This window comes from Phasianus colchicus, chromosome 10 (assembly GCF_987193195.1).
Source record: "Phasianus colchicus chromosome 10, bPhaCol1.hap1.1, whole genome shotgun sequence".
In the NCBI taxonomy this organism is placed as follows: domain Eukaryota; kingdom Metazoa; phylum Chordata; class Aves; order Galliformes; family Phasianidae; genus Phasianus; species Phasianus colchicus.
Window position 1 is genome coordinate 6,656,199 of NC_143445.1, and position 26,569 is coordinate 6,682,767.

The 26,569-nt window shown below is 40.1% G+C and overlaps 3 protein-coding genes and 1 long non-coding RNA gene across 4 annotated transcripts in view; 2 read left to right on the forward strand and 2 right to left on the reverse strand.

Moving 5' to 3' along the window:
- LOC116230946 (uncharacterized) overlaps positions 1–1,540 on the reverse strand; it is a 123,959-nt gene extending 122,419 nt beyond the window's left edge. Inside the window, exon 1 of the long non-coding RNA XR_016469575.1 lies at positions 817–1,540. This is a non-coding gene — a long non-coding RNA (uncharacterized LOC116230946). The remainder of the gene's footprint in view (positions 1–816) is intronic.
- Positions 1,541–1,598: 58 nt separating this feature from the next.
- Positions 1,599–5,461, forward strand: MRPS22 (mitochondrial ribosomal protein S22). Its single transcript, XM_031596411.2, has 8 exons — positions 1,599–1,741; positions 1,914–2,068; positions 2,150–2,314; positions 2,800–2,943; positions 3,300–3,383; positions 4,354–4,499; positions 5,007–5,115; positions 5,347–5,461. Exons 1-8 carry the CDS (start codon positions 1,621–1,623, stop codon positions 5,437–5,439), a joined length of 1,017 nt encoding a protein of 338 aa, XP_031452271.2. The 5' UTR covers positions 1,599–1,620; the 3' UTR covers positions 5,440–5,461.
- A 241-nt stretch (positions 5,462–5,702) lies between these two features.
- On the reverse strand, positions 5,703–19,906 carry COPB2 (coat protein complex I subunit beta 2). The gene is made up of 22 exons (XM_031596409.2): positions 19,776–19,906; positions 18,803–18,940; positions 18,158–18,244; positions 16,216–16,342; positions 14,984–15,132; positions 14,007–14,153; positions 12,799–12,898; positions 12,527–12,669; positions 12,095–12,294; positions 11,454–11,564; positions 11,104–11,192; positions 10,911–11,017; positions 10,478–10,621; positions 9,876–10,006; positions 9,381–9,588; positions 9,048–9,158; positions 8,170–8,384; positions 7,817–7,909; positions 7,558–7,738; positions 7,356–7,424; positions 6,482–6,574; positions 5,703–6,049 (listed from the first exon to the last, which is right to left on the reverse strand). Exons 1-22 carry the CDS (start codon positions 19,776–19,778, stop codon positions 5,954–5,956), a joined length of 2,742 nt encoding a protein of 913 aa, XP_031452269.1. The 5' UTR covers positions 19,779–19,906; the 3' UTR covers positions 5,703–5,953.
- Positions 19,907–20,524: 618 nt separating this feature from the next.
- Positions 20,525–26,569, forward strand: part of CLSTN2 (calsyntenin 2) — a 486,477-nt gene continuing 480,432 nt past the window's right edge. Inside the window, exon 1 of the mRNA XM_090147201.1 lies at positions 20,525–20,926. Within this exon, the coding sequence (XP_090003327.1) occupies positions 20,911–20,926 (16 nt within the window). The 5' untranslated portion in view covers positions 20,525–20,910. The remainder of the gene's footprint in view (positions 20,927–26,569) is intronic.

The following is a 26,569-nucleotide window of genomic DNA, read 5'->3' on the forward strand; positions in this document are numbered from 1 at the left end:
TTAAATAGATGCTTAGCCTTATTCTGACTAAAACCAATACGTGCTACTCAGTCTTGGTTTTCCCTAAGACTTTAATCTCCATTTTCAAGTGTAACACAATTTAGACTCTGATTTGGCACATCAGCTGTCAACCTACTAAGTTTTAAAACAATAGGAAGCATATTTAAGCACATTGCTTGTGTTTTGAGGTCTTGCCTCCAGGAGATGAAATATTTCCCAGTTTGACAGTTGTCAAGAAGATTGCATCACCTTGTGGCTTTGAGCATTTTACAACCCACATCATTCAGGGCCCGTCTCGAGACTTGTCTGCTAGTAAAAATACATTTTCTTTGATTCACACGCCCCTAACCACAGCATGTGAGGCTGACACTCAGCAGAAGGTACAGACTCACTAGCAGTAATTAACTAAGTAATGCCTACTGAAGTAGACCTGGTGTAGGGAACCTTCTTTGGCAGGGGGGGTTAGACTCAATGATCTCTGCAGGTCCCTTCCAACCCCTATGATTCTGTGATATACTCAGCTATAATAAGCGAGCTACTGTGTTAATGAAGTCACAGAATCATTAAGATTGGAAAAGACCCCTGAGATCTCCAAGTCCAACCGCAGCTCACCATGCCCACATCCCTCAGTGCCACATCTCCACAGCTCTGAGCACCTCCAGGCACGGTGACTGCCCTGTGCAGCTGAGCAGTGCCTCACTGCTCTTTCTGAGAAGAAATGTTTCCTAATATCAAACCTGACCTCCCACGGTGCAACTCGAGGCCATCAGATCTCATCCCATCACTGTTAACCTGGGAGCAGAGGCCGACACCCACCTCACCACCGCCTCCTCTCAGTGAGTTGCAGAGCCATGAGGTCAATACTGAGCCTCGTCTTCTCCAGATCTTAGTTCCCTCAGCTGCTCCCCATCGCACTTTGCGCCCCAGACCCCTCACAGCTCCGCTGCCCTGTGGACACACAGCAGCACTCAGTGTCTGTTTGTAGTGAGCTGTTTATTTCCCACCCGTACCAAGACGCTGAAGTTCCCCACAAGGGCAGCCGGCAGTGACCTCTCACCGACCTGAGAAGGATGCACCGCGCAGTGCCGCTCCTCAGGCAACAGCACCCGTGGCGTCCTTTGGACTTGTTCCAATTTACGGGTCGCACGGAAAATCTGTCATCCCATAAACGCCGGATTATCAGAGAGAGTCACGGGACGCTCTTCATTTTGGGTAGATCACCCCACATTACTCCTGCCAGGCGCCGCCCGCCGCCTCCTGGCTGACTGGGGGAAGCAGCGGCTGGGCGGGAACGCACAACGCGCGCTCAGCTCCGCGTTCTGCCGCTCTGCGTCGCAGCCGAGCGGACACCTGCCGCCCGCAGCCCTGCTCCGAGCCATTCCCGCCCGACGCCCCGGCTCCGACAGGAACGCCAACTCGCACCTCCACCTCAGTTCTGGCTCCCCGCTCCGCAGCGTTCACACGAACGCACTGGGAGCGGCTTTCTGACCGAGGGAGATTCTCGGCACGGGAAGCGGCGCTCGGAAAGAGCGCGCACTCCATTTCCCGGCGTGCCTCAGGAGCGATGCGGCGCCCGCGTCGGCGGCGGGGCGGGGCGGGGCGGGGCGGGGCGCGAGCAAGATGGCGGCGCTCGCGGCGAAGGGCGCTGCTGCGCTGCCCGTGCGGCTCTCGCGCGCGGCGTGGGCGCTGTGGGGATGGCGCGTACAGCGGGGGCTCGGGCAGGACGCGCGGCCTGCGGGCGGTGCGTGAGCGGGCGATGCCGGGAGCGCCTTCTCCGCTTTTCCTGCCCTTCGCGGAGCGCGCGTGCGGCGCTGCCCGGGTGGCTGAGGAGGAGGGAAGCGGGCCGGGGGCGGTTATGGGGGGCGGGCGCGCGGCCCGTTCATTGCCGCTCATTGTATGCGATCCTCCGGCAGAAAAAAGGGAGGCGAAGCCCGCTTTTACCGATGAAGCGGTTCAGGATTTGCTGTACAGAATGACGGGGCTGAACCTGCAGAAGGTTTTCCGTCCGGTTCGGCAGGAGCTGAAGCCGCCCAAGTACCGGCTGCTGACGGAGGCTCAGCTGCAGGAGGTGCGTTGCGCTCACGCGGCGGCTCCCGCTTCCCGCCTTTCTAAATAATAGCTGTGAAATCAATTCGACTTTTATCTGAAGGCCACGAGAAAAGCCGTCGAGGAGGCTAAAGAAAAGCTGAGAATGCCGCCAGTGCTGGATGAACGAGAGCCCATTGATGATGTGTTAGCAGACGACAAAGTCCTCGAGGGAACCGAAACTGCGAAATACGTGTTTACGGATTTAACCTACGCCACTCCGCATCGTGTGAGTGACAGCCCGCTAACTTAGGAGCCGAGCGGCTCTGAATTTGGTCTTTAGATGTGAATTTGGTCTTTAGTGCAGAAATACAGAGGCGTTTCGGTTGTTGATTTCTGTCTGTTGATGATAAATTACATCCCAGTGCTTACTAATAGAAAACACACATACTGTTAATTTAGTGTGTGTTGAATGTGTAAAGCCGGGCCAGCAGCAACGCCAATTCCTTTCTCTGGGCTTCGTTATGTTATTCGTTCCATTTTGCAGTGTAAGTGCATGTAGCGTTGCGTTCTACTGTCAGATTAAGGTGTAAATGTATAATTTATAAAGGGAAAAATAATTCTATGCATACTATGCATAAGCAGTCAAAAGGACGCTGTAATATTAGCATGGTTTTGGTAGTGGAGCATTTAGTCAAACAGGAATCTTGTTTACAGTGATCCTGCTTACATAGAGAATGCTGTGAGAGATAATGCTCTTTTTGATCTTTTCAGGAACGTTTCATTGTAGTCAGAGAACCAAATGGTGTGTTACGTAAGGCAACCTGGGAAGAGCGAGACCGAATGATACAGATCTTCTTCCCCAAAGAAGGGCGCAGAGTTATTCCCCCAGTGTTGTTTAAGGACGAACATCTCGGGGTAAGAACACCCTGGGGTTGAAAACAGATCATTTTTATTTTCTTGACTGTGCTGTGACAGTGAAGCTGTGCTGTTTGGACAGAGTAATGGCTCTGAATAAGCCAGGTGGTTTGTAGGTTTTAATCTTCTTGAACAATTGCTTACCAGTGTAACTTGCTTAAATTGCTTAAAATAAAATTCCAAGTTGCAGTCAGATAAATATTGGGTAAAGTAAATGTTCTGTCATACTGTAAGTACACATGTAATTGTTTTGTGTGCTATGTTGCCCAGAAGAGGAATGTTTTCTCTGCCATTTAAATTTTGGATAGTTGCAATTGTGTGATATGTGATCTATGCCTGAATTTGAACTGTTTCAGACTGTGTTTCAGCAAGACCGTCATGAAGATATCCTTAACATGTGCATTGCTCAGTTTGAGCCAGATTCAGCTGACTATATCAGAGTAAGTTCACTTTTCTTCTTAAGTAAAAAAAACATTAGGGAAGAAGTTTCAGGGTTTATTTTGTAAGCATGAATATCGTCGGGGGATCAGAGTTGTTCAGGTGTGTTCTTCCCCCCCTGTTCCCATGGATTACTTGTTATCTTTGCCATGAGCTTTCTATATTTTTTTTTTTCAGAAAAGGTACTCATTTAAATATTTTTCCAACCATATAGAAAGAAGTACTGATACAGAAAATAGTCTTCTGGTATCCAACCAGAATTGATAGTAACTGTTACTGGCCACAACTAGAGTTGTGCTGCTTGATTTGTCTTGACTACTAAGTTAGGATTTGACTACTGTGCTAGGACCTGAAAAAATCAGGTAGATAACTGATGCATCTGAGAGCACTGTACACAAAACAAACTAATGCTTGTGAGGAAAAACTGAGTACAAAAATACACTTGTAGCTGAAGGATGTCAATTTTGTAACTGTAAGTACTAATGAAGATATCAATTGTTATGTTGTTAATAAGTTTTTCTACTGTATCTATTTTAAGGTTCACTAATTTCCTGAATTGCTGTAAGCAGAACTTCCATTAAGCAATTTTTCAAGTGACTCTTCAACTTTCTCCATTAGCAACTCTTTGCTTTGACTTCATTGAAAAATAGATTGTAACTTGAGGGTAGTGCAATGATGGTTCAGAGTCATGTCTCTTCCTCCCAAAATTGCCAGTATGTGAGTTGCATTTAGTTTTTTCTTTACACACACCTGTATATGAGGTTCTAGGTTCTAAGAACTGGATTGTCCCAGTGTTACCCCAAATTAAAATAGGTGTAAAGCTTTAAAGTAGCACAGTCGAGCTTGTGGCTTACTGCCACAGTTTAGAGAGGCCTAAAAATGGATTAAAAAAACCTACGTGAAAGGTAAAGAGGAGGAACTGTCATGAAGCTCTGCCTATGCTATGGAAACTGAATTCTTTTCTGTTTCTAGGTTCATCATCGAACATATGATGACATTGAGAAACATGCAAAATACGATCTGCTCCGCTCCACAAGGCACTTTGGAGGCATGGTGTGGTACCTGGTAAACAGAAAGAAAACGGATGGCTTACTAATAGATATGATCAACAGAGACTTGTAAGTGGTGTTTGTCATTTATTTTGTTTATCTAGACAAATAGAAAATGTAAATGTCTGTTGTTTGGAAAAAAAGGCATTTCTGTAAGATATCTGAAAGCTTCCATTTGCGTGATATTTTAGACTAGCTGTAATTTCTAGACTCTGAATGGAAGTACCAACAACACTGTAATCAAAATGTTAGGGTACCAAAGTAGGTGTCTGCAGAAATTAACCTCTTCCAGTTGCTGAATTTTATGTACAGTTCCTTGTATTTTATGGCTGCTGAACAGGAGCAGGTCAGGCTTAAACTGCAGTATGAATTAGTTTCTGTCTGTTAATTGCTGCACATGCTTCTGGTCTTCCTTCTCAGGAAAAAGGTGCTATTACAGTAAATTACAGGCTGCCTCTTTAGCTCTCTATTCTAATGACTGTGTATATGAGGTGAAAGTGTATGAAAGCCCGTGGTGTGCAAGTGCACTCAAATTATTTACATGTACTGGCTATAACTGAACCTTTATTTGTTTAGGCTGGATGATGCCACAAGTTTAATTACACTGTATCACATGCTTCATCCAGAATGTCAGTCAGCAAAAGAAGCTAAAGAAGGGAAACTTCATGGAATTGATCTGATCAAGGTATACTTTTCTATTTTAAGCACACTTAACTACAGAAGATAAGGCTTTTGAACACCAGAAGCCTAGTCAGTAGCTTCCTGTAATGAACTAGAACTGCTGTATATTTTTTTAAACTATATAAAACAGCATAATGATGGGGTAGGAATGGCACACGAACTACGGGAATGATGAAATCTCACTGTGTGCTCTGCTCTTAAATGTACATTAATCTTCATTCCCTCTTGCTTCTAGGTCTTTGTGAAAACTGAATCACAGAAAGAAGGCTATATACAATTGGCCCTCCAGGCATACCAAGAAGCAATGGCTACTTCTACAGCTTCATGAAATAAACAATAGTTTCTCATTACTTTGAGCTGTTTGTAAACTTTCTTTGTATGGATTCTACAATAAATACCTTGGAAAACTGTGCATGTTAGAAAAACAAGTTCTGGTACATAATAGGATTCACTAGAGAAACAGCATAGTTTCAGAATTACTATACATGAACTCCCTCTTGTCACGTTCTCTTCTACTTCAAGGTGATGTACACTGAATAAACACTTGCCTGTAATTCAATTTACTTCTTGAAATACAGGAGAGAACAGGAATGGAATGTTTAAAAGGATTTATTGAACTGCATGTTAAATGAAAGCGCTTCCACAATGCTTTAGGGCAGGCCTATACCTTAAGTTTCAACATACTCAAGTTTTTTTTACAGTTGTAGGGTTTGCCCCTCTCCCTGTGTCTACATGGTCCATCTTCTGTATAAAAATCAAGTTAATGTGGAGCATGTAATCCACAGAACTTCATTCCTTTGTTTGGTGTAAGCAGTAGTTGAGTTGGTCACCTAGAACTCTGTTCAGTCATCTAAGATCTCTTCATCCAGATTGATATCTGTGGTATCAATATCCTCCAGGTCTAAGTTATCGAGGTCATCTTCCAAATCCAGAAGTGTCTGGGAAAGAAGTCCAGATAGCAAGGATACACGTTAGATAACTGCTGTGATAGCAGATGTTGTTTGTACAATGCTATATGAGGTACTGAAACATTCAGTAACCTTAAGGCAGTCAAGTAGTGCATAAGACCTACGATAACCTACAGAAAGAAATGCCTTCTTGAATAAGAAAGCAGTTTGCAGTACTGCAACTTGTTAGTATGTTCTGGGTTGTGACTCCACTTGTTTCCTTGTAAGCCTACAAGGCTGTAGGAATTGTTCTACATTATTATGTGCAGTTTCTGTATATTACAGGAGGAGATCCACACAGTGTTAATAAGTCTCAGGAATGTGGTTCATATAAGGATAAAAAGTGACATTATGTGGTATACTTTACTCAAGTTCTTAGTTCAGCTGTGACACTCCTTTCCTTCTTAAGATATATTCCCGTACCTTTTGATCTCGTGGTGGAAGTAGATCAGAATTCTGCAGTACTGTATTCATTACTTCTGGTTTAGGAGATGGAACTGCTTCTTCTGTCTTTTTCTAATGAAAAAGATTGCTTAATTTTAACAAAAGTAAGTAAACACCAGCCCCTCAGTACATCCCCCCAAGCCTTGATGGCTGTCTTCTAAAATTTCCCTCAGTAATTCCAGAATCACATCTTCACAGCCATGAAGTTTTCTGGTCTCCAGAGGAGCCTACCATGTTTGTTTTTTTTATCCCCCCCCCTTAATTCAAGGCAGCTGTTAAAAAAAAACAACAACCTTCAGTCTGTGTCAATTAATTTAAAGAACTTAAAACTGAAGTGCAACTGAAGAACATGGCAGGCCTTGTTTGTAGCTTCTATGCAAGATAATTGTAAATTAACATGTTGGAGATAACTTTCACAAGGTGAAAGAAACCCTTTTTGGGTGATAAAACCATCAGTCTGAGCTACTTAACTACTTGAAATATTCTATTTCCAAATAACCGATCAGGACTCCTACTCTCTAACTTTTGAAACAGTCTTACTACTTTAGCCATTTTTTCGGGATGAATTCAGTGGCAGTACTGTGATTACTCACACGTACTTGAGTGAAGTTGTACGTAATAAAAACATAAGGAGTCACACAAAGTAAATAATTAATTCTGTAACTACTAATGACTTCTCTTAATCTACTTTTTTAGTCAAGAAGTCTGAGGCAGAAGAATGTGCAACCCAACTGCTTGTAGTCAAGCCAGTAAGAGCAACAGTTCAATCATTGTGGTTGTAAGTTCTCCAGGGTAGATGTTACTGTACAGCAGAAGCACTTCTTAGGCTTCATCATTTCGTGGTAACACTGACCTGAGATGCCATTACTCCCAATGGTTCAAAGCCTTTTGCTTCTTCAAATAAGTTCCTTTCTTCATTTGGCTAAAAAATAAAAAGTGCAGACATATTAATGGAATGTTAAGTAAGTAATTTCATTGAATTGCTTACAGCTGAATTTGCACAACTTCAATTTTTTCTCTTTTAGAGAAAATAGGAACTCCCACTTCTTACTTACAGTGACAAGGGGGTATTCCTTGGCTGGCCGCAGGTCAGCAAGACTTTGTTTAACATATTCTTCAACAACAAAAGCTTCCTTTAATCCAGGAAAGAGATTTTCATATTCTGTAGGATCAGCAAGGGATTCAGCAGCTTTCTGGTTAACTTTGGAGAGACTCTCCCGCCACAGTTTAACAACCCTGGAGACAGAAATCAGATTCATTGTGTAAAGGTAGTTTTGACATTACTACTAGGATCTGCATATACTTTAATGTTACCTTGAAACTTGGCTTGGCAAATACGTCCGTGCAAGAAAAGCAGCTTCTGGGAGACGTCCAGTTTTAATCAGGAGTTCCAAACATGAGTCAAGCCTAACAGATTTTAAAACAGAATTTTATCAGTAAGTTTTCAAGTTGGACTTTTGCATTATAGCTGTTCAGTCTATGATGTCAGTAAATTAAAAGTACCCGATTCTAAAAAGTAGGCATCATAAAATAGTTTTTTTTGAAAGGGTACATGCTACTGTCTTTCCTGTTGAAATTAAGTTAGCTGTAGTTTACCATTTGGAGATCAGATGTTCTTTGTGTTTCAGAAAGCCCAGTGAGGACCATCTGAATTTCTCACTACTTACTTTCCCTGCAGGAAGTAGCTCATAAATGCAACGTTGTTCTTGCCATCTTTTTCTGCTCCTTCAGCTAATTTATTCACCATGTTAGCATTTCCTGAGGCTGTAGCCAGTAGAAGTAGTCCTCCATAGTCTTGTGCATGGTGGAGACACTCCTGGGCTAGGCCAAACTGACATTTACTAATGGCAAGTTCAGCAAGTTGCTTCCATTTCTGTTCTGACTAAAAGCACAAGGGGAGGGAAGAGAAAGAAAAAACAAAATCAAGCTCATATTGTTGAATATCATTAAAGATTTTTAAAGCATTTGATATAAATTCCAAGTTCAACCTATTAAGGTATGTATCCCATCAGTATACTTGTCTTACCATTAAGATACAATGACTATTGCAGTTTGTTCTGCATGTACCACTGCCATGCTGTCATTACACAGCATGGACATTGCTTTGTCCTCTCCCTGTTGAATGAGGAACATTAACTTAGTCCTACCACTTCATTATTTTACAAAAGGAACAGTGAGACCAATTCTCTTAATAACAGCTGTGGGACAAATTACTGCCTGTCAATCTTCCTAGAACATCAGAAATGATGCAAGTTTTTCAAGGCTGGAACAAAGGCCCAGAGACTTCAGTTCTGCTACTTCTCTCTGTTCAACACTGAAGACTAAGGCTTCGTCCTTGGTTGGAATGTCTTACTCTCCAGGAGTAAGCAGACAACATGCTTCTGTTCCCATCCCACAGCTCAGGCAGAGAAACTTCAGTAAGGAAGCTGGAGGCATATTTACAGTGTTCACAGAGCTGTGCTCCATCTTCACAATGCCTTTTCTTACAGGGCCTCTAGGATTTATAGTCAGAATTATTACGAATCACCAGAAATTGTATGTTTACCTCTGCTTCTACTGCAAGCTGATAAGCAATTTTTAATTCTCCCAGCTGAAGAGCAAGTTCAAAACGATGCTCTGGATCTGTAGATACTGCAAGAGCTTGTTGTTTGAAGCCCTGAAGTAAATAAATAATCAATCAGGTCAAACAGCATCCTCGATATTTTAAGAAAAGCCCTCTAAAGAAAAGATTACAGTGTTCTAAATAAATACAGATGATTAAGAAGGCTCTACATTTACAGGGAGTTAGTGGCTTTTTTAGTTCTTTTTTTACTTAGCAAATTCAATTAGAAATAATCAGCTAATTACGTTTTTGATGTCTAAGAAATAGTTCTCTTGCCTGTTTTTCAAGGAAATGTGCAACTCTGGTTCTCTGCTCTTTTGGAATTGTGGGAAGAACTTTGTCAGCCATACCGAAGTCTCTTCTCATCACAGCAGTTTGATATTCAAGCACTGAGACCAGCAAAGAGTAGCTAACAATGTTTAGCTCTTTATCACCCAAATAAAGTCGGTTGTCCTTAGGAATATACCCCAAGAGATACATTGTCCTGAAACAAAACAAATATTTTTCACCTTGGATAGGTTTACTATGAGGTACTACATAAAAAAATCCAATGGTAGCAAGAATATTTGCATCAACTTATACTCTATAACCACGCTTTCATGTAATGCTATTTATTCTATGCAAGATTACATTAATTGCCTCAGAACATTAGCATTATAAAGTAACCAAAAGTAATACAGCAGGGCAAGTGGGGGATTTACTTTGCCTTAACTTCTACTGAAAAAAACCCAAACATTTATGGCTTTTTTACAATCTAATGCAGCAAATTACCTGTCTAAATGAGCAATTGTGACAATTTCTCCTCCAACATAGTAGTTGAGTCTGTTCACAGAGCTGGTGTAAATAAAGCAGTCGCCAACCCACAAGCCTGTTTTCACAATCTCCTGAATCTCACCAAGAACCTGCAAATTAAATTCAAACAAAAAGCTACTCTGAGATAGCAGTAAACTGCTGTGTTTTCAAATGTTCTGTACTTCAACAGACACAAGGGTAAGTTGCAAAAGAAGCTTCAGGTACAAGCTAGAAGTTCTGTAATCTTCAGTTTCACAAAAAACATTGCAAAAAAATCTCTATCTCAATAATTAACTAAATTACAAATCCAGGAAAGAAATTCCAAACTAAGTGTTAAACAATATAATTAAAATATAAGCTTCCCCATTAAATTTTTGAGTTTTTCACTGTTCTCAAACTTCTGTCAGATTTCAAAACAGCAAAAGGGCAGAAAACTTTTAAGTTCTGTGAATATACTACCCCAATGCATGATGTCTGGAAAATAAAATTTAGTAGTGTTATGTTAAAGACCAACTTTGCTATACTCTGGCAAGAATTCCTTCAGTGATGTCTGATCCAAGTCATATTCCACTTTAAAATACCTCAAATGCATCTTCAATTCCATCTTCAGTGACTCCTTCGTGTGTTTCTTGGGCAGATGCAACTTTTTCTGATAGATATTTCAGAATGAAGAATGACTCTTCTGTAGCAATGCAGACAAGCTCACCCGAGTCAGACCAGAAAATCTGTGTCATCAGAATCAATAATGGCACTGGTTTAGAAAGCCCAAGTTAAGGGAGAAAGTATGTTTTAGCTTTAATTTGTACAAACTCTCATAGCAGCCTTAGGAACCAAGAAGCCAACACACACATAAGATTTTCTTCCCTTTCACTACAAGGCAGAGATAAACCTAGGATGTTGTTACTTCACGGTTGACAGCTTGGCTTCTTTATAGAAAACAAAAATCAAGTCTAGTCAAAACTGAGTAAACACAGACATGTACATATAGATTCATATCTTCCTGTCAAAACTTACATGTTTGGGCTGAATTTCAATTCTGCGGATCAGTTCTGTGTTTTCCCAATCATAGAATGCCAAACCATTAACAGATCTAACTCCCAACAGGAAGCCACCATAGATGCCTGAAAGAAAATGAAGGTTGAAGAATTTTGCCTTGTGCAGACTGTGCACATGCATTAATATGTGTATTCTAGAAGTAAATACTCACCTTCTGCTCCAAAATCAGGTTTGAACGACTTCTTCTCCTTGAAGTTTTTAAATATCTTTACAACACTGTTGCTCTCTCTGATTGCATACCTAGAGATTGCATTACAAAAATATTACTTGCCTGTTAAAGTAGCAAACTACTAAAACAGTAAACTGCTACAAGGAAACCCCCTGCATTTATCTTCAAAAACTAGCAGAGTGCAACAAATAAAGAAGGTACTATTTAAACGTTTTCTAAGTTCATCATTCAAACTTTTTTTTTTGTCTTCAGCCCAACTTAGTGTTTGTACAGATTGAAATGTAGCAGCAGCAAATTTAAGTTAATACAAAGGAAAAATCTGCAACACTTACTCTGATGAATCATGTGCCCATACAAACTCCTGTGCAGAACCAAAACTCTTGTTTCTCAAAGCCATAGCTGTGTAAATGATGTATTCGCCATCACCACACACTACAACAAACCTAGAGCAAGAGAAAGATGCTGTCTGTCAGACACATGCACATTCAGTGCACTAGATCAAACACACAAATCACCTGAAGATATTAAAAGCCTGTATCACAATATAATTACTGCAAGTGCAGACAGAATTAAATAGGACAACTTTGTGTATTCCCAAACCCATCACATAATGGATTTTTTCTGCTTCAGTTTGCTAGCTACTTGCTATCCCTTCTTGCTTCTGCTCTCCACTCTGCTGCATTTCTGTGTATCCCTTTACCTTTTCTTCCAAATTAGATTATTAATTAAAAAAACTGAGATGTAATAGAAGAATTTGGTTTGCTACTACTACATTATACATTTTGTTCGTATAATTCTTGCCCTATTTACAAAGTGCAACTTGTTTGTTTAAAGTGTGAGCTATTACGCAGATGAAACACCTGCCATAGGCTCTTGGTCACTACCAGGACATGCAATAACATTTCCAGTATATTAAAAAAAACAACAACAAAACAAAAGAAAGTTGATTTTTTTTTTTTCTGAAATCAATTACCGTCCATTAGGGTTGTGCTGAATTGTTTGAGGATATATTTCACAGCTCCCCATATCCTTCACAGCCAGAGGCAATCTTTCTCCATCTTTAATTTCAGCATCTCCCATAGCTTTCAAGTTGGCCTGCTGGACTTCTGAATGTTTAGCCCAAATAATTTTTCCATTTGCATCCATGGACATGGCTGGTTCTTCACGACCAAGCTAGGGAAGCACAGCATAAGAACTTAGCAAATGGAGAAAATATAATTTTGGTTTTCTTTTCAGTTCCACACATCTGGTGAAATATCCTGGCTTTGTCTAAAAATGACAATTAAATATTAAATAATGGCAATTAAAATGCTAAATGATCAGTATCTTATATATTATTATTACAAAGCTAGTTGCTCATGACAGTGATGAATCACCTTCTCTCATTTCAAATAACTAATAGTACCTTAACAATGATGCTGCCTTCATCATAGCCCAAAGCCACATTATTGGATCCTCTCAAACTGGCCACACACCACACCCTCTCCATCCCATAGTTGAGTGTACTTTCCAGGCGGTAGGTGCTTGAATGCCAAATGCGCACAGTTCCTAGAGAAAAAAGGAATATGTGCCTTATTGCTTTCCTCAGCACAACACTATGAGATGTGTAGCCACACCACAACAAAATGTTCTCCCATAAGTTCCTTCCCTATCCTTTATGTAGCAGAAAACAATTACCATCTTCTGAGCCCGTGATAATGATAGGCAATTCAGGATGGAAGCTGACACAAGACACATTCTGAGCATGTCCTTCCAGTGTTTGTACGCATGTTTTATTCTGCAAAAAGAGTTGAAAGAACAGGTACAGATAATAAACAAGTTGCAACATTTTAACGTTCATTTCTTAATAAATAAAATCCAAAAGTCTATCTGAAAGCATATTTTTTCTAGATTTCTTCCAGTAACATTTATTTCCAAGATGTTGAAGCAGCAGCATTAAACATGTATTACATAAGAATGATTGCACTGACTTGATTTCTTCTCCCTGATGGAAAACTACCTATTTTCCTTGACGCAGTTGTTGCTGCTTTCTGCTCACAAAATAGGCTTTCTCAGAGCTAGGTAGTGCAACAGAATAAAGGCAGGCAGACAGCTGGGATTGCTTCAAAAAATATCAGAGCAAAACACATGTGAATTCAATTATACGTGAAGAAACGTCTAATATCTTCAACAAGGATATTTATTCACAGCTGTAAAAGAAAAGTCTACTCTGCTTGAAGCAAGTAGGAGTAGACCATATAGCAATATTAATATATACAGCTTTATGTGATAGTAAATCTTTAAGCTCAGTTACATAACAATCATTGCTGTAGTGCATATTTTAATTAATATTACTAGCTTTAATTTCTGATTTTGGATTTAATTGTGGACACTACACTTTAACAACCTGAAACTCCTATCTAACAAACTTCATCTTGTCCTTCTGACCATTAATGCATTTGTACACAGGAAGAATTTATGAGCTCTACTTTCCAGCAATTGTCTCTGCATTCAATTTGTTTCTTTCCTGTACAGCATTCAAATGAGGCAATAATGCAACTCATTTGATGACCCGTGAACTGTCAAGTACATGCGAACACGCATGAACATGTGTGCCTGTGTAACGTGTCCAGAAAGTAAACCAACAAGCAAAAACCGAAGTTAATACTATTAACAACACCTTAACATCGAATTCAAGTAACCTCTAAGTTCATCTGTAGAATTCACAGCATTCTCTCTAAAGAGTTAACAACATCCAAAAAATGTATCATGAAACACTGTTCCCACTTTCATCTTTCTAAGGAAGGAAAAGGTGTTGGTGTTTTCCAGTCCTTTTCCTTTCTAGAATTTCATGATTTTGATGTGGCAATGTCTATGCAATCGCTTGCAGAAAGCTGAACACACACCTGGTAGTCCCAGATCTTAACCAACCGGTCATCTGCCCCCGAAATGAGATACGGCTTGTCTCCTCCGCTGTAGTAGTCAATGCAGTTCACTCCTTTCTCATGGCCTTCCAGAGTAAAGTTGGGTGAAGAGGAGCCAAGCTGCCACACCTTTCCAGGGGAAAAAAAAAAGACATCAAAAATCCCCACGTAAGTTTTGATCTTCTCTCATTTAGGCCAACCTTGCCAAACAGACTTTGTATTCTAATGAACGTTCAGCAGTCAGGCTGTGGATACACTGACATTTTCCCACAATCACTGCATTACAACAATATTTATAGACATCACATCTCAAGAGCTAAAGACAGATGAAATCAAAACTGTCTTTTTACAGCCAGTATACTGGTAATTTATAGGGAACTTGAGGAACTCTAACTTCCAGCTGGTTGTAAACCTACAGTCCCAGATACTCTGTAATAGTTTCACAGCAAATGAAGCTCAGAGCCTGCTGCCAGAAGATTGAAGACGCCTCTGGATTCAGTTTAAAAGACTTGTAGCAAATGACTACAAATAATGGGAGAAAATTTTGCTTTAATTTTTATTTTTTAAATGCACACAGTTAAAGGCTTAACCTACTGTATGTATATGTAGGTTCAACTCTCCTGAATACTCATAAACAGTATAACCATTACCCCATCCCAGTGTCTCTGCAAGTTCCAAGAGGAATGCAGCAATCACTGAAGCTTAATTTCAATGATTAAAGGTGCCAGGTAATCTTGTAAATTTACTGAATTACTATTATGTGCATAGCTAGTATGTGTATAGTAACTCAACCAAAATATACATCTTCATACAATGAAAATTCTATTATTGACCTCCGTTTAAGAATTTTAACCCACTGTTCTCATTAATGGTTTGCACGGTCCTTCTGATTATTACTTAATAACTAAAAAAAATAAAAAAAAACAACAAAAAAACCCCACACCAACAGAATCCTCTACCTTGATTGTCCTATCCAAAGAAGCACTGGCAAACTGATTATTGTCTTTCGGGTTTATAACGATCTGCATGACATAGTGGGTATGTCCTTCAAACACTTGAGAACAAGACCATTTTTTATCCCAGTCCCAGAGTTTAATAAGCATGTCATCTGAGGAAAAAAACAACAACAAAAATCAAGCTTCAGTTAGTTCAACGTCTTCTGAAATAATGTAAATGGTAATTACTTCACATTAAAGGTCCCTTCATGTCTTCTCCTTGAAAGGAGGCAGTGCTAATTTTCAAGATAAATATTTCCTCAATCCATAAAATTACTGTTCCTTTTTTACAGGACGACCACAGGGAATACAAGTTTCTCTAAAAGATTCTCCAGTAGAATGGTTATAAATCCAAGAAATGAGCCTACCCAGATCATATAAATATACAGTTTCTGTTCAGAAAATGAATCTGTCTTACAGAGATTAAGAATTGATATTAAGGTATTAAATTATTAATCTTAAAATAATGGACAGATTTTGAAGAATTAAACCTGTACTCTCTTCTTCGGCACCTACTGTAATGATTATTAAGGAACAGGAAGCAGAAACAACCAGGCTGGCTTCCTGATATCTTTATTTTGAGCGTATAATCTTCAGCAGAAATAACTGCAACGCTTCCAACACAAAACGTTCACTATATTCTAGCAGTGCTCAGGCTGTATTAGCAACATTTCCAGGAATGAAAAGGACTGAGAAAATGATGTATATACTCTTGGGGGAAGATTTGTTGGGATACTTTGATTTTCCACTCCTACACAGCATAGATCAGCTCAAATAACAGAATTCTGTAATATGCTGGGAAAAACAGGTGAGAGTTACCTTCTGCTTCAATTCAGATTGTTATCTGAAATACATAAGTATTTAAAAAAAAAAAAAAAAGGAGCTTCAGTGAAGCAAACTCTAGAAAGGTAACTAATTATCACCTATGTGACTTCTTATTGAGCAGTTATTAAGCAAAAAGATTCTGAGGTCTTCTCTGGCAAGAACATAAGCTATAATATTTTCAATTCTAAGTAGAATTGATATTCCATTAAAAATATGAACGTACCTGGCAGAGAAATAACAATTGATAGGTTAGCTACTTGCTCAAGGATTTCTGTTTAGCAGAAGCCTGAAAACACATGCAATTTCTATCTAGTCAGAACTCTAGAAATGTTTGATGAAAAACGTATCAAAATATATCACAAAACTCTTACCGCTGCTCGTCAGTATGAAAGGCTGTGTGGGATGTACAGCAATGCAACGAATGTAATCTGAATGTGCTTCAAACATGTGAACTCTTTCCAGGGTGTTGTAATTAAAAACTCTAATTTGCATGTCATCCTGTGAAAGAGATGAGCATAAAAAATTGTAACAGTACTTTCCATATAATACACCACAATATACTGTAGAGTAGCTAGACAGAACATTCCACTATTAAAGAATCTCTTACAATGATATTTTCAAGAAAAATTATTTTCTGCATCTACCTAAATGAAACAATTTATTTCTTGGCTCAGAAGTCTATAAATTACCCAGTATTATACCAAGGCATTTATAAAATAAACTTCAGCTAAAAATTCATTTTAAAAAGATGCACTTTAAATGATCTTTTGATTTGAAATGAAGTGCTTTGAAAGTTATTAATGCCTAATACGAAAATGAAAGGCAAGGTTCTTGCACTAAAACAAACGGAAAATTGATGTTAACTTGATTATTTTTCAGCTGGGAAGGATGTGAACAAAAGAAAAGGTATCTTTATTTCAGATACAGTATTCTCCTCAGAAGTATTCCCAAATCTTTACTTAGGTGTAGAATTCAGCACAACATTACTTGTTTTATCCAATCTATTTTCTTTTCCACCCTTTTCCTCTCTCACATACATCTGCTTAAGAAAAAACATCTACAGAAAACAACTGACAGAATGGCAGAGAAGAACAAGCACCCCTTTGAAATCAGGCTAACAGTGCAATGAACATCCAACATGAAGAATAAGCAATAAATAATATCACATTTTCATAGTTACTTTGAGAAAGACCTGGCCCTGTTTCTAAAAGCAGCTTTGCCTTTTCCTCACCATTTCTTTGCCACTGCTTGCAGCCTCCCCTGGGAAAGCTAAGACCAATACAGCTGCACAAGGAATCAGACTGAGGAATTGATCCAGGGGAAATTAAATTGATAAGAATACATATTAACTTCCACCAGTTCCTAATCCAGTTCCCCATGCAGCTTTTTGAACTCTTGTGCTGACAGAGGAGAGGCAGTGTTGTACTTCTAGGGAAATAGCACTGAGTTACTGTTGCTTTAACTAACTGTGTCATGGCAGCATACGACAACGAAAGGACAAGGCACTGTATTTACTGTGTATATAGTGCAGAAGACTAGAAAGAAAAAATGCAGACAATATTTCAGGCATCACTTCAACTTAGATAAACTTTATCATAGAAAACTCCGACTTTCCAACAGATAACCCATGCCTTCCAAGTACAATTTTCAATGACAAATGTGAAGGCCGAAGCAGGAACAGTCTGCTGAACCCTTCAGGACACACCACACCAAGACACTGTTCATGTCTTGACACACATCTCCTAATTCAATTTGCCATAACAATTATATGGTTTGGACACCAGATTAAGAACTGATCAATGTTCGTTCCCTCAAGAAAAATGTGTTGTCAAGTTCAGAATAAAACTATCCAATGAGTTTTCCTTTGCAAGGAATAAAACAAGAGTAATTTTCTATAGGGGAACAAAATTCTTAAGAAGTTTGAGTATAACCAGGAAGTAGAAAGCAGCTTTTGAATCATCTTACCTTGAAAAATTAATAATTTCAGTTTTGTTAAAGCAGCGCTACAACTGTTTAATCGAAACTGTATGCTAAATGCACTTCAGTTGACAGCAGAAGTTGAATACAGACCTACACTGCATTAGATATTAGATTTAGCTACAAATTAGATTGCTCTCCTCTGAAATGAAAAGTTTAAGTTTCTAAGTAAAAAGGAGAAAAAATTACTGGAGAAGTGTAGTGAAGTTTTCCTTTCTCTCTTGCACATTAATACTGAATCATTTTTATGTGATGTATAAAAGAATGGCATGAAAACAAATTAAGAGAAACTAAACTCTTACTGCATACAGAAATCACACGAAGATGACAACTTACAGCTCCTGTAACAACCCAGTTCTTCCTTGCCACAAATTTGGCAGCTCTCACTGGCAGGTCACACACTTCAAAAGTCTTCACCAAAGTCTAAAAATAAAAATAATATATTTATAGCACTGGAGAAAATAACAGCTTTGAAATTAGCTTTTCTTAACAGTGTTCAATACATAGTCATTGACAACTCTCCAAGGGTACAACAACACAGCACCTACGCTTTAAAGCAGCATCTGTACCCAGGAAGATATTTGTCTGTGTGCTCACCTTCTTGTTTTCCATTCAATCCCTCCAGACACCACTCACACCTCCAAATCATTTTAAATCTGCTGCCCAATTTCAGCCACACTTGACAGAGAAGCAGAGGTCTAGCTCTTCCTACAACCTTAATAATTATAGATTGCAAGATCGCAAAGGAGATTATTCTTGTATTCTTGAAACTAAATGTGTAGGAAACAAAGCATCATTATAGCTATGCTCAAGATAATACCTGCCTATTATTACTGTGACTCTTGTATACAAGTCAGGGAGAGCATAATCAATTAGTAGCAGCGTTTTCAGATTTTTCCTTTATACCTGGTGTTGAAAGTTAGAATTTATATACCAGTTGGTTTTGAAAAAACCATAGTAAAGGAAAGTCAAAGTTATCACCTGTGTTTCATGGTTCCAAACACAGACACTGCCATTGTAGAGACTTGCCAGCATCCATGGCTCTGTGGGGTGCAGATCCACACTTTTCACCCGGTCAGACCGGGCTGTTAGCTTTCGCTTGATATCGAGTCGGAGAGGCTAGAGGTGAAAAAAATGGAGAATGCTGTGTTATTCCAGCATAAAAATGTGCTGGAGGAAGGCAAAATTAGCCCCTTAAATAAACAGAGTTACTCTTGTTTTATGGACAAATAGAAGACTGCTCTTTTCTGTCCATCTGCCTTTGTTTTTGTATGGGGGGCAGAGATTTCTGGAAACATCACATCCCTACCAGCAGGTCTGTTCCATCTACCTACATGAACTTGCAGCATTTCCATACTGTACATGGCACCTCCAGCACAGACAAAGAGGCTCTGCACAGCTCCATACACGCTTCCACGGCGTCCCTGACCCACTGAAGGAAAGCAAAGGGACCTTCCTTCTAGTGCAAGTGACTAACAACGAATCTCCTTTCCGTTTCACTCGAGAAAGACCAAACTTGTGGAGAAGTCAGCTGTCACCTCAGAAAAGTTTTGTGCATCACTGAGGTGGCGTTAAAATCATGAAGAGAAACACAGCTTAGAGCAGAACGCCCTGCCATAAGAACTGAGGGGAGCTAAAAGTTTAAGCGCTTCCATTACAAAGGAGGCTCCGACCTCCCACTTCAATCACCAGCAAAGCGATTTTCCCAGACGTGCCACCCGCAGCCGTGGGCCCATTTCGGTACCGCGGCCTCGGTGCTGCTGTGCCCGCAGGGCCTCGGCGCTGCGCCGTGACGGGGCCGGCCGCAGTGCAGGACCGCTCCACGAACGCTCCCCCACAACTCGGGCGCACCCCGCAAAGCCCTCGGCACGGCCCGCCAGGTCACCTCCGCTGCTGCATCCCTCTTACGGTCCGCTCCGCTCCCCGCGGCCCCCCACGCTCCCGCATCACTCACCATGGCGCGGCGTCACCCCGCAGGAGCCCCGCGGCTGAGGTGTCCCAGGCCCGGCAGCCCGCACCCTCCGACGTGGAGCTTCCGGACGCGTCGTCGCTCTCGCGAGAGCCGAACATCGCGCTCCCGGGCATCGCGAGAGCGGGAGTCCCCTAGGATGCCGGGACTTGTAGTCCGTGCCGCCTCAACTGTGCCTCGCGGGGCGTTCTGGGAGTTGTAGTAGCCGGGCGCGTGAGCACGCGCCGCCACCTCAGGGCGGTGGTAACGGTTTTAACGGCTGTCACGCTTGGCGGGAACGGAAATGGGGCCCGCGCCGTTCCCGGGCAACGCCGTTCTGTGTGAATCTGTACCTCACAATCCGACGGTGGTGGTGGAAAGGCACGGGGCTCTGCGCGCTCTGTGTGACTGAGGGCAGCCGGTGGCGCTCCGTGATCTGCGGCTGTAATGGCAGCGCTGCTCAGAGGGGCGAGGGCTCGGTGTGCGCTTGTGGGTGCGAAATGCAGCGGGACACGTTTCTCCTCTGCTTGTTTTTTGTTGCCTGATGCTACAGCTAATGCAAGCCCCGGTACAGCCATGCACTCATAGAACGTTCCGAGTTGGAAGCACCCCACAGCACCACGCTAAAACAGCACCGTGTGCGCTGTGCTTCGTGCACCCGGCGAGCAGGCGGCCCTTTGGAGCTCCAGGACAGCCATCTTCTAGAACCTGACAGAAACACGGTGCTGAACGTCAGGAAGCGCCGCTGTTGAGAAATGCTCTCCTAGCGTTGCCACCAGGTTAAAGGTCCGTCTTTAATTAAAAATTGCAACCCTCAGTTTAGCTCTAGAAAGGAGGGGAATAACACAAAATATATCCGTCGGGTTTCAGTTAAAGAAAATACTTCTTTTGATACAAATATGCACTTGGGGATTAGGAGCCCTGCGTGCTTCATTTGACAAAACAGTGAGAAGGATTACATTGCCCTGCAGTGCTTACAGTTTGAAGGACATAAACAAACAAAAGGATGACAAAGAGATTATCTCAACTCTTGTTGCTTTTACTGCAAGAGAGCAAAGACAGAAAGACACTGAAAATTAGAAAAACACGAGCTCAATGGAAATAAGTGATAAGAGATGCATGAAGGGAGGAAAGGGGCACAATGTCAGCTATTATGGGTGAGTTTTGACTTTTTGCTTCCACTTACGGCTTTCTTTTCACTTTATTTTTGTTATACTAATGATTGTGGAATAATGCTTAAAACCCTTCAGTTTCAGTATGTAGAAGACAATTAAGAGTTTAAGATTTTAGAGTGTAATTCATGATTTTTAGGGAGGTGAGGTGTTTGGAACAGGATGGAACCCTGTAAGAAGTGCTGGGGAAAGATACCCCCGTTAGAGAATGTAGGTAGATGAACAATACACATATATTTTTCCTTGAAAAAACTCAACAAGGTCCTGCTGAGAGATGAGAGCATTACAGGGGTATCAAAGATAGCAAGGAAAGTATGTGAAAGATGAAGGAATAGAGTTAGTTAATCAAGAAAATAGTGGGGAAAGGACAAAATTAGCTTGATGTTAGTTTCTCCTAGGAAGTTGTAATAATAGAAAAACTAAAGTGCAAGTAAAAAGACATGGGCTATAAGCCAAGGCTAACCTTGCAGAAGGAGAGGAGCAATGAAATAAAACCCAAACAAACAGTTCCATGTATTAAGGATGAGAATATTTCTCACAATTGCTAGACATTATGGTACCAGTTTTGAATCAAGAAAAAATGCTCCACAAATTGTTGGGAACTGAGTGGGTATACAGAGAAAATATGTATGTGTTTTCCTTTCACATTTTTTGCTATATATCTTGTACCAGACACTGTTTCAGCTATATATAAAGTAGGTGAAACCATGGGCTGTCTCTAAGTCAATACAAAGACACTAAATAAAACAGTAATCTCCAGTTTGAGTTCTTTATGCTACTCTATGGCTATTTTTATTGCCAGCTTACTGTGAGAGATCCTTCTGGGGAAAAAAACAACAACACATAAGCTAGACATTTTCTTAGAGAGTAACAGAGCAGAGGAAACTGCTTCTTGTGATTATTGCCCTGTTCCACCATTCCTCCTTTCCCACCTATGCTTAGCTATGCAATAATACTGCAGTTTTCTCTGAGCAACACACTTATGTGCTGGCCACTACAGCTGTTTTCTCCTGGGCCTGAAAAAAGTTCTAGCATTTTCTTTAGCTTGGAGGAAATGCACAGTCTTGGACTTATTCACTTGCTGTTATTTGGTGTCTTTAATTCCATGGTCAGGGAAGAGGAGGAGGAATGATGTGCAGCATGTGAAGAAATGGCTACATATCAGTGGAATGCAATTGTAGGCCTTGCTTCCTTAAGAAGCTAGAATAAAACTGTACAAGAATAATTACAATGCAGCGTTTTCTACCATCCTACAGCTGCCTTCTTGTTAGAAGCACAAGTGGTGCTTCTGTGAAGTGTGGGTATGTACGTGTAATGAGGTGTGTAATGAAGGAACTGGTAACATGGCATTACAGGACACATTCCTTGTATTTGCAAAGCCACTCTGAAATCTCAGGAAAGCCTCAGCACAAAGCATTAAAAAGATTTTTTTTCATATTTTTTTAAAAAAAAGGTGTTCTGTACAACCAGCTAAGTGCTGGTAGTTGAAGCAATTGCATTCTGACACAATTTATTCTGTAAAACTAAAAAAAAACAGAACCAAAAATTAATAAAAAGTACTAGTGGATTTTTCCACGTTTTTGCTATAGGAGAATTATGTAGAAACACTGAATCTATAATGGAGATGCTTATGAAGATAAAACTGTCCAAAGGAAGCAGCTATTGTACTGCATGCTAGTCTTTAGATGGCTCTTGCTCCTCAGGATAACCAGTCTGTTCACTTTACAGGTATCTCAGCTTAGATCCTTTTGACTATGAAATTATTGTTGAATCTGTATGTCAATAAAATGTTTTCTGGGAGCAGGATAGACCATTTCAAGATAGCAAATTGCACATTATTGATATTCCAAAGAAAAAGATTGAAGCATTTTGGAGTACTGGTTGTGAGGACCTATTATTTAGCCTCAGCGTACCAAATTTTTTTTTAACAGAAAGGGGGAAGGCTAACAAAGAAACACCAATTCAATTTCTTCTTGTCTCAGGTAAGGCCTAGAGGTCTGGAATAGAGCCACATTCATGCAGCTCATCTAGTATGCTTGGAAATTTGTATTCAGGTGCATATCTAACAGGTCCTTAGCTAGGTCCAAACCTGACCCAATAGATACAATGTGATGTTGCCTTTTATAGTCAGCAGCTCTGTCCAGAGGGTTCAGTATTTCTGCACCTAGATGGTTCTACCCCAGATGCTACCACTGCTATGTAAATTCTCCTCTGTTTCACCATCAACTATCGCTTGTTTTCTCTATGGGGATATTTAGCACCTCCCAGGCTCACTGCATTTCTTTTTGGATCCCAGTTTGCAAGCAAGTCTGAGCTGGACTAATTTTATTATCTTGAGGTAGCATTATGAATTGCTTATTTATTCTCCAAGTATTCTGCGAGTTATTTTGTAACTGAAATCACTATATTATTTTTACTAGGTTCTTTCTTTTTGAATGTAGAACAGCTTTTATATATTTAGGTCAACTCTATAGGACTGCAAAGTACCTATTTCATTTATAAAATTAATGTGAACTCTCATTCGTTGCCAAGAGTTAACAGTTCCAGTGCAGTGAATTGAAGTAAAACTCTTTGCAGCCTTAACTTGGAAGATGGTAAAGATTGATGGAACACAGCGGGTTTAAAGAAAATGTGTTATTAATGTGGAGGTGACAGAGCTGTGAGACAAAGCCCACTGTAGATCTGACTTAAAAGCATCCTATACTGTACTGCTTCATTTTGTTACAAGTCAGGGGATATGACATCTTGGAAACGTGCTCCCGGGGATACAAACCTGACTTGTGTATGGAGATCAGATTGTTAAACTTGTGAAGATAATAAGGAATTAAGGTACTAGTAAAGAAATCAGAACTTTCAACAGAACTGTTAAGAGTGCAGCGCTCATATTAGAAAAAAAATAATCCCATCTCTCCATATTAATTCCATTTGATAGTGCATAAACAGAGTTCAAAAACTGGCCATTGCTTCAAATAGGATCATTATGTAGTGCCACAAAGCAAACAGATACTGCAGTACATAAAGAGGGGACTGGAAGTTTCATATTTGAAGTCACCTAAAATAATATCACGATGCCTTTTTTACCTGCCTTTCAATCTAAAATTTCTGCCAAACTTCAGAACGTGGGCTTAGATGTTTTTGTATAAAAACATCTGGACAAGGCACCTATGTCAGCTTGTATTTTCAAGTTTCAATAGAATGGATCAGCCCTTGTTTAAAAGGTACTAAAGGAGCAAAAAAATGCTCCTTCCTTTAATCAGTAGCAGGCTAATCATTAATATTTTTAGCAGCTTCTAATTTAAGCAGACTGATTTAAAACAGAAAATGCAAGGGATTAATGGTGGTAGTGTACTCGTGGTAATAATGTGAAGAGAGGTTTCTATAAACAGGGAACACTGACAAAATTCAGGTTATTAATGAGAGTAAATGGAACTGTTGTGCATAATATAGAGACAAGTTCTTACCCTCTTGTTCTACTGCTGCTTTGGGTAAATTGATTCATTAGGTAAGTGCTATCTCTGTGTCATTTATGTAATCACTTACTGAGAAGGATCTTGATTGACCCTCTAGTACTTTTGATTTATTAACACTTAGTTCTTCACATTTTATGTTCTGGAGGCCACAGTCACAATTTGGGCATGATTCCACTTCCATTAAGATCAGTGGCAAAAGGGCAGGCCTTGAAAACACAGAAATAAAATGCACCAATTTATATCCTCTCAGGTGTTCCAAGTTTAGAGCATATAATTCCTTTTTTCTTTTTAAATCAGTTTACCACACTTTCCACTATTGCTGGATATTGATATTAATGTTCTTTTTCCTTTTTCCTCTTTTGAATTCTGAGGCCTCAGATAAACTTATTCAATTTTCTCTGCTTTTCATTAAACCTATCTGTCAAAGCATTTCAAAGATCAAATTCAGCAAGCAGTTGAATTTGCCCTGAATACAGTCTTGAGACAGCACAATTTTTCTTCTCCTCTAGGGGATATCAGTCTCATAGCCAATTTAAAATTTCAGACTACTTCAGGCTATATTTTGAAATTTCAATGATATTAGTGGACAGAAATACCATTTTGTTTTCACTTTTAATTGCTATTACATGTTATTACCTTATCATTGATAACCGTGGGGTTGGAACATGTCTAGGAAATGTTTCAGCATAGGATATTTCGTAAGGCTGCACAGACTGTTATTGAATAGTTTTACCAGTCATCAGAACCATCTGTTGCTTCAGCACTGGCAAGTGGAAAATGCCACATTTGCTTTCTGTTAATGCTAGTCAAGATTGACACAGAGTTAAGCAGTAGTAAAAGGAAGATGAAGAAAAGCACTATGGACACTCAGACAGTGTGAAAGGTTAGTGGCCAGTCTTTGGTAATTGACTATAGCCTTGGAAAGAACAAAGTTGTTTGTGTTCTGTGGATCAGCAGATTTGTGCTTTCTGGATGGAAAGATTAGGTCTCAGTCCCTGACGTAACAGCTGTGTATGCAAGGTATAAATAATACTGAATCAAACTCTCAGATCATGCTTTCACTGAGCTAAAATGAGCCACCATATTAATATCTTAAATGTCCTACATTACTGTTTATTTCAAAGGGAGAGGAATGCTGTCAAAACCAACCTAATGGGACTGCAGTGATGTAAGGCAGAAAATTATTTTTCAGTTGTTCATTTTCTTAACAAACAAAGGGAAGGAAACTGAGGTTAAACAATAGCTGTCACTCTCACTACTACAGTCCTGCTGCTTCAGCACTCATCCCACGTGACCCAATGCTCTGCTACAAAAAACCTTTTCTGTTATGATTTCATGGCAGTTGTTTCATCACAGCATTACAGGCTGCAATGCAGATAAGGCTTGTGCTGTGGAAGGCATGTCAGACCCAAGCCCCACTACTAGGTTTTGTTTTCAAGTCACACTCATTTACACAGGGCGTCAGAGAAAGCTTCTAGAAACCCAAAATGTGACCATAATCTGTAACCATACTTTTAAAATGTACATCCCAAATAAAAAGCAGCTCTGTCAGCAGGTGTTGGGTTTTCTTTTCCCCATTAGTTGTAACACGTAGGTTTTCTTCAGGAAAGGATACGAGCTCTCAATCTTTGCAGTTTGAGCTGCATAGTTAGATGTTTTCTCAGTTTGTGTTGCAGTTCAGTTAGCAGTCACAGCACTGTCTGGCATTTCCGCAGCACTGAAGTGTAGCACAGTCTTTGCATCTGAGGCTTTTTCGTCACAGCAGCACAGTAACCAGTTATCTGTGTATGACAGCAGGCAGCGATGAAAGCTGTACTAGATTTTATCCTTGCTCTATAATAATCTCAAATAAATAATGTACTGCCAGAGGCACTTTTAACAATGTACTTACCTACACAAGTCCAATGCAAGCTGTTTCTTTTGTTTTCCTGTTGCTGATAGAACCCATTTTGTTAAACTTGCAGAGGCATGGTCATATATGTAATTCATTATTAGCAGTGTGTGCTGCCTTCTCTTTTCATCCAGCCTGAGGAGTGCAAGTTATCACAACCATCTCTCTCTGGCGGCTTTACTTCTTAAGTCAGACTGTACCAAGTCATGCTTTTAGCTTTTGCTGTCTCTTGTTCGGTCTCTGACAACACATTACATAAATGGAACC

Excerpts from the sequence above, each read along its gene's own strand:
- MRPS22 (XM_031596411.2), top strand. The coding sequence starts at position 1,621 with ATGGCGGCGCTCGCGGCGAAGGGCGCTGCTGCGCTGCCCGTGCGGCTC. Across the intron at positions 2,069-2,149 it reads CGGAGGCTCAGCTGCAGGAG|GCCACGAGAAAAGCCGTCGA; the intron begins GTGCGTTGCGCT and ends TTTTATCTGAAG. Across the intron at positions 2,944-3,299 it reads TTAAGGACGAACATCTCGGG|ACTGTGTTTCAGCAAGACCG; the intron begins GTAAGAACACCC and ends GAACTGTTTCAG.
- COPB2 (XM_031596409.2), bottom strand. Across the intron at positions 10,622-10,910 it reads TTGAAATTCAGCCCAAACAT|ATTTTCTGGTCTGACTCGGG; the intron begins GTAAGTTTTGAC and ends CTGATGACACAG. Across the intron at positions 7,910-8,169 it reads AGCTACTTCCTGCAGGGAAA|GCTTGACTCATGTTTGGAAC; the intron begins GTAAGTAGTGAG and ends AAAATCTGTTAG.